Source organism: Salvia miltiorrhiza, chromosome 1, assembly GCF_028751815.1.
Source record: "Salvia miltiorrhiza cultivar Shanhuang (shh) chromosome 1, IMPLAD_Smil_shh, whole genome shotgun sequence".
In the NCBI taxonomy this organism is placed as follows: Eukaryota; Viridiplantae; Streptophyta; class Magnoliopsida; order Lamiales; family Lamiaceae; genus Salvia; species Salvia miltiorrhiza.
Window position 1 is genome coordinate 34,520,620 of NC_080387.1, and position 6,659 is coordinate 34,527,278.

Consider the following 6,659-nt stretch of genomic DNA (forward strand, 5'->3'; position numbering starts at 1 on the left):
GTCGAACAACGGATCCACCTTTTCTCTGAGTAGCCATCGAACACTCGAACAGTACCACGGAACAGACTGCGAAAACGCAGGATCAAAACCTATAAAGCAGGTAACCCGCTCTGATGCCAATTGAAAGATCCGTCTGCTCTTATAAACATAAAATTCGTAGCAACCAAAAATGGTACCAAACGAAATACCAAAGCACAGCAGATTGCAGAAAATGAATAAACGCGAACACACGAGATGGTAACCCAGTTCGGTGATAGAACACCTACGTCTGGGGGGCCTCGCCCAGGGAAAACGATTCACTATGTGAGGTTAAATTACAGCAGGACTTATACAAAGACTCAATCTTTCTAACGCCTCTATAATTTCCCAAAACCCCAACACACGATAAACCGTTGAAAGCTAGATAACACTAACTCTCTAAGTGTGAGCCCCGACGAACACACTTACTCCCTTACAACCACAATACTTCAACCCACAAAGGAGATAATCGAAATCAATACTTTGCACTCAACAAAAGTAAAAGCAAAGTACAAAATACCAGGACATATAAACTGATCAATGACGCCCTCTTCCCAAAACCATGCTGCTCAAAAACAACTTTGCTATCCACTAGATTAAACGCAAAGTGAGAACGAAAAGAACATGAACTCAACCCAACAATGTTCTCTGGGAAGGCTGCGCACATCAACTGCTTGAAAGAATGCCAAAAACGTCCAACCCTAGCTCCAAGAGAATAATGATATATATATATATATATATATATATATATATATATATGAGAGAAATCCCAAGTTTCCTTCTATGATAAGGACTCTTCTTTTATGTCTTGCAAGCCCAACCATCAGAATCATCTAGATCTTCTTCGAAATCTCACAAAGAAGGAAACAAAACACCACAAGATATGGTCTTATCTGTAAGAAGAAAAATTCGCAAGGAACGTGGTATCTCTTCTGATATCAAGGTTGGTATCTGTTGCCAAAACTATATAAATGACAATCCAAGAATAGAGTATCTTATTCTAACACTTTCCTATTAACATAATATTTTTGCTATACAAAATTTGATTTTTTTTATTATTCAGCCATCATCATCATTCATTTCTATGGATGATTCATTGTATTTCATAGATCTTACTTAGCCAAGTGCCTCCAACTTGTCCTATCTGTCGTCTGTGGCTGTTTAATCAAAAAATCCCCATAAGCTGGGCTCTAGATATTCTTTAATTATTATTTTGTTGTTATTTTTAATTACGTTTTTTGTAGAAAATATTAAAAATGGAAGCAAAAGTTCATGTTTTTCCTGTTCCAATGATGGTTTTTTCTAGTAGATCATTACACCAAAATACATCAACTTTCACCAAATTTTGATTTTAGGCATAATCTAAAAAAATCTCACTCCAAAAATAAGAACATTCGATTATTTGATTTTTCTCTCAAATTAATATGAGTTAATATATAACATTATCCACTTTCATATAGGAAAAATAAATTTTACCCACTCAAATAAAAACATAAAAAAATACCCACTTTTTGTCTTAAAGGACTAAATTACCCTTAAGATTAAAATTAAAAAAATACCCACTCTTAATCCCTATCACTTCTCTCTCTCTCAAAAACGTCTCTCTCTCTCCCTCCCTCTCCCTTTCCTTCTCTCTTCCGGCGATCAGATCTCCGCCGCCGCCCTCGACTTCTCGGAGCAATCTCCGACGCGCAGAAGATCGGCACAGCACATTACTCCGGCGAAATTTTGAATTTGTATTTTTCAATCTCTCTCTCTCTCTCTCTCTCTCTCTCTCTCTCTCTCTCTTTTCTTTCACAGATTCACCCTCTCTCTTGCGCCAGACAGCGAGAAACACCGCCGTCGATCTTCCTCTGCCATCGCTGCTGCTCATTCCGGCAGATCTGGAAATGTACTCGTCGTCGCGCCGCATGCACCGCCTCCGTCTGGTTCCGCCTCGACGAGCAAATGTCAGCGGTGGCGGCTCGCAGGTGACGGCAATGTAGCCACCTCCGACGCACTATCGATCCTCGCCTCCACCACCATCCTCCCTGCCTCAGCCACCTCTTCCGGTAACTACCACCGCCGTCACCACCATTCCACTACCTCTATTACTACAAAACCCAGACCAAATCATAACCCCAACAGAAGCCCTAATTTCTCGTTTTTTCTCCCCTTCTCTCATTTTTTCGTTGGTTGTGAATGTGGGTATTTTTTGGTTGTGAATTGACAACTATAAAATAGTGTTGGTTGTGAATTCAAGTTTTGTTGGTTGTGAATTCATAACTAGAAATAGTGTTAGTTGTGAATTCGCGTGAATTCACAACCAACACTATCTATAGTTGTGAATTCAAACTTTAAAGCTTGAATTCACAACCAAAATATATTTTGGTTGCGAATTCATTGGTTGTGAATTCGTGGGTATTTGTAAAAAAATTATATGCAAGGGTAAAATGGTAAATGTGGGTATTTTTTAAAGTTTTTATATTAGTGGGTAAAATTTATTTTTACTATATAAAAGTGGCTATTTTCAAAATCCACTCCTTTTAACTAATCACAATAACATTAATTTATAATTTCTCTCAAATTAATATTGCTTTTAACTAATCACAATAACATTAATTTATAATTTCAGCAAGTCATGATAGCATGCAAGACATTGGCAACCACAATAACATTAATTTATTGCTTTTTGATTTTCTCTCTCAAATTAATGTTGCTTTTAACTAATCACAATAATATTAATTTATAATTTCAGCAAGTCACGATAGCATGCAAGACATTGGCAATCATACGAAAAATTACAATTGAAAGTTCACGTATTTAAAGGTAAAACTTTTAATTTATGTTCAAAATCAAAAGTGATTAAAAAATTGTATATTTAGATGCAATTAACCTTTTTCTAACAAAAAGAAATCCCCAACGTTAATGTTAGACAACAATATGATTGATTTAAGACATTGATTGCATAAGAGAACATGTAAACAAACTTAATAGAATTTCTAACATAGATCGTGAAACACCGGTTGTACCACCAAATATATATGCTCAAAGACTGCAGGCAATTTTTTCAAGACGATCTCTGTCATCTGATTTATTAACACCAGGAACAAAAACTAGGTCCAAGCACCTTACAATTATTACACATACTTAAAATCAAAAAAATAAATAGCAGTGTCCTCTTTAAAAGTAAAAATAATAGTAGTGTCGAGCTAAACTTCTATGCATACATAAACTTAAGCAAATCACTGAACGGCCAAGTAAACACGGAATGTGGAAAACGTGCACCTCATGATGCGATTAAGAATGTGATGAGAGAACAGAGCACATATAGCCACCAGATGAGAATCTCTTGGATCGATGGCGAAGCCACTATCATAGAGACACAAGGCTTTCAACCATCAAGCAGCAATCTGACCGAACAGACTCTTGCGTATCTGCGATCAGATATGAGTTATATTAAGGGTTATTTGGTAGGACTAATAAGTAAAGAGAATGTTCATATTAATATTTTATCCTTTCAGGCTGCGTTTACTTTGATGGATAAATTTATCCATGGAAAAGGATGGATAACAAAAATTTATGCCTTGAAATGTCTCTTTTCTTTTCCAACATTTGACACAAGAGCATTTTTCCTTCCTTATTTTCACTTCAAGGGAGGATAATATTATCACACCAAAAATGGAGGGATAATATTATCCACCCTTGAAGTGATAAGGAAGGAAAAATGCATTTGTGTCAAATGTTGAAAAAGAAATGGGACATTTAAAGGCATAAATTTTTGTTATCCATCATTTTCCATGGATAAATTTATCCATCAAAGTAAACGCAGCCTCATAGGTTTCTACAGTATTCATTTTCTACTCCTTACTTTCTTAGAACACTTAATTCAGATTAAAACCAGACGTGTTCTGCACATTATTCAGCAGCAGAGATGGTGTTTATTTAGACAAACACTCAAATATTGATTCCGAGAAACAATCTTGAAGATTATGAGATACAAGTATCAACATTCCCTCTAACTAATTGACATGGAATTAATAGAAAACGATAAGAAGAGTGCAAAATAAGCAGCATAAAAAGGAGCTTAGCTTTCTAGCGAGACAACTCATAGTTCAAATCTGCCAGCTTCATATAGTTGGCAATTGGCATCATAATGAGCGGAAACAGAAAAAAGTAAAAGCAGAGAGCTTAGATTGGAAGGTACCTCTGGTAACTTTTTACGGAATACAACCTCCAGTCTAGCATCAAGAGTGTTCTCAAAAACAATTTTCCCATCCCTAGAAGCCAGCACCACGCCTCCAGAACTGAGAATAGTTATGATGGTAATGTCAGCAGTGTCAAATTTCCAGATCAGTCCATTCTATAATTCAGGAGGGATGTGTGTGTGTGTGTCAGTGTGTGTTGGGGGGGGGGGGGGGGGGTTAATTTAGAAATCGGTTGTGTGCTTTCAGTCAACTCTAGCATAAGCTCACTTTTGACATAATCCCATGTATAAAAGGTGCACTAGTATTTAGCAGGTTCTATTACCAATAGCGATCATGCTCATTCTGCTTAGAAGGAGCCGGTGGAAGATAGATTTTGTCAACTATGATCTCAGGTTGATGAACTTTTGCTTTCTCTGCATACTCTTCCTTTGCTGAACTTAAGACAGACTCCACCAATTGCACGTCTTCTTTACGACAGCGCAACAGCACAGATGGCTCTTTCAGCCTCAACAAACTCTGCAATGGAGAAAAAACAGAATTTTAAACAACAGTACATGAGCTTTCATATTGCCATTTTATGCCCAAAGAGATTCAGCGATAAAGAATATATGAAGTAAATAAGAAAAATGTCCCAATTCGATTTTATAATCAAGGACAATATGCAATCATGATGATGGATCACAAATTTGAGTTAGAGTGAGAAAGAATACAAATATGTTAAATTACTCATAATAGAAACTTGAATATGAAAACTGAAGTTTGAAAAAAAAAGGACAGAAGGTTCAAATGTTCATGGATGATATTCTCCATCCTGAAAATACTCCCCAGGGATCTATCCTGCATTGTGCTCGTGCCTCATGTCCACAGCTTCGAAAAATTCTTTCCATAAGGTAAAATACTAGTACAAGGAAAATCAATTCTAGAGCTGGACGGCAAAATAACTATTAGCCTTTAGTTCCAAATGTATTTAGTTTACTGAGATATAATGTAATATGCAGAATATGCTGAACTATGAGATGCAAATGACAGGTATATACAAGATCAAGATTCATTTTGCCCAACCTGAACAATGAGATTCTTCAGGAGATTTTTATATTTTTTCTGGTCACTGCTAACACTCAGAAGTTCCTTCGATGCATCATCCTTCATGGAATTGACCAAATCATCCTGAGCTTGGAGAACCTTGATTCGAGAAGCATTCAGTTGCATTGAGTACTCACTACAACAGCCAAGATATAAAAAATTTAATCAGATGACATCCAAAATAAACTAAACCAAAGTCCTCAAATCAGCTCTTAGTAACAATGAGCGTCCACCAAAACATTTATAGATTAGATATGTACAAGGCATATTGACCATTCTCCCTTCAAGACAAGTCAAAATATATCATGATGAGCAGAGACTTTAACTTTGTGATTTTTTTGGAAGATGCAAGTTTCCAATCAAGATCTCCCAATAAAATCGGAGTTATTCAGAGAACAAACACATTAAAATCAGCATATCAATGTAGATACGCTTCCTTCAGAGTATGGAAAAATTATTTAAAAAATCAAACAAATTAACTAAACAATTTCGCTTATAGTTCAGCTTCAAACAAACACGAAGCAAAAACCAACCAAGTGCGCCGTTAAATTCAAATGAAACCATTAAATCTTACATCTTCTTGCGCACTTGAACTTGTTTCTCCTTGCGCTCGTATTCCTGTCTGATCTTCTTCTTCTCAGCCTCCACCAACTGCAGCTTCTCGATATTGAATTCCTACAACAAAAAGAGAATCCATCAAATCAACAACTCTCCTCACGAAAAAAAACCCTAGCATCCGAAAAACCTAAAATCAGAATGTGTCGGAGCTCTGAGTAGGCCGTACTTCTTCGGCGGAGACGGAGATCTCGTTGGCCTTCTCTTCCGCCTCCTGGCGGATGAATCGGACCATCTGCTGGATCTGCTTGGAAACGTCGGCGTCGTTCATCTTGGGGATTCGGGTCGGGCTACGATGATCGGGTAACTGCCTTTGTTTCTGGAGAGGTCGAAACGGAAACGAAGAGAAGATTTTTTTCGATTTGATTCGCCAAGAGATGGAAAGCGAGGTACACGTTCACGAATCACGATCACAGGTATGAGAAAGTGTTACCATCGCTTTCCTTTCGGATATATCGTTTTTTTCTTTTTAAAACCACGTTTTTCGTTTTATGATGATATTTTCTTTTTGAATGCAAAAATTTTACTCCGTTTTAAGTAAACCTACTTTAAAGATTACATCAAAAGTTAAAAGATGATGACACAAATTTTAATAAATATTATGAGTATACTGGGAGTGAATAAATCCATTTTATTATAGTATTATGTGATGGGGCAATGTCCAAAAAAAAAAAAGAATACACACTTTTGTGGGACATATTAAAATAGAAGAAAATCACGCTCTTATAGAACATATGAGTATTAATTAATCATAAC

At 36.5% G+C, this 6,659-nt stretch overlaps 1 protein-coding gene across 1 annotated transcript; it reads right to left on the bottom strand.

The window, feature by feature from the left end:
* Positions 1 to 3,062: 3,062 nt before the first annotated feature.
* On the bottom strand, positions 3,063 to 6,407 carry LOC131021918 (V-type proton ATPase subunit E-like). The gene is made up of 6 exons (XM_057951261.1): positions 6,073 to 6,407; positions 5,863 to 5,963; positions 5,268 to 5,424; positions 4,528 to 4,721; positions 4,205 to 4,304; positions 3,063 to 3,434 (listed from the first exon to the last, which is right to left on the bottom strand). Exons 1-6 carry the CDS (start codon positions 6,172 to 6,174, stop codon positions 3,399 to 3,401), a joined length of 690 nt encoding a protein of 229 aa, XP_057807244.1. The 5' UTR covers positions 6,175 to 6,407; the 3' UTR covers positions 3,063 to 3,398.
* Positions 6,408 to 6,659: the final 252 nt, after the last annotated feature.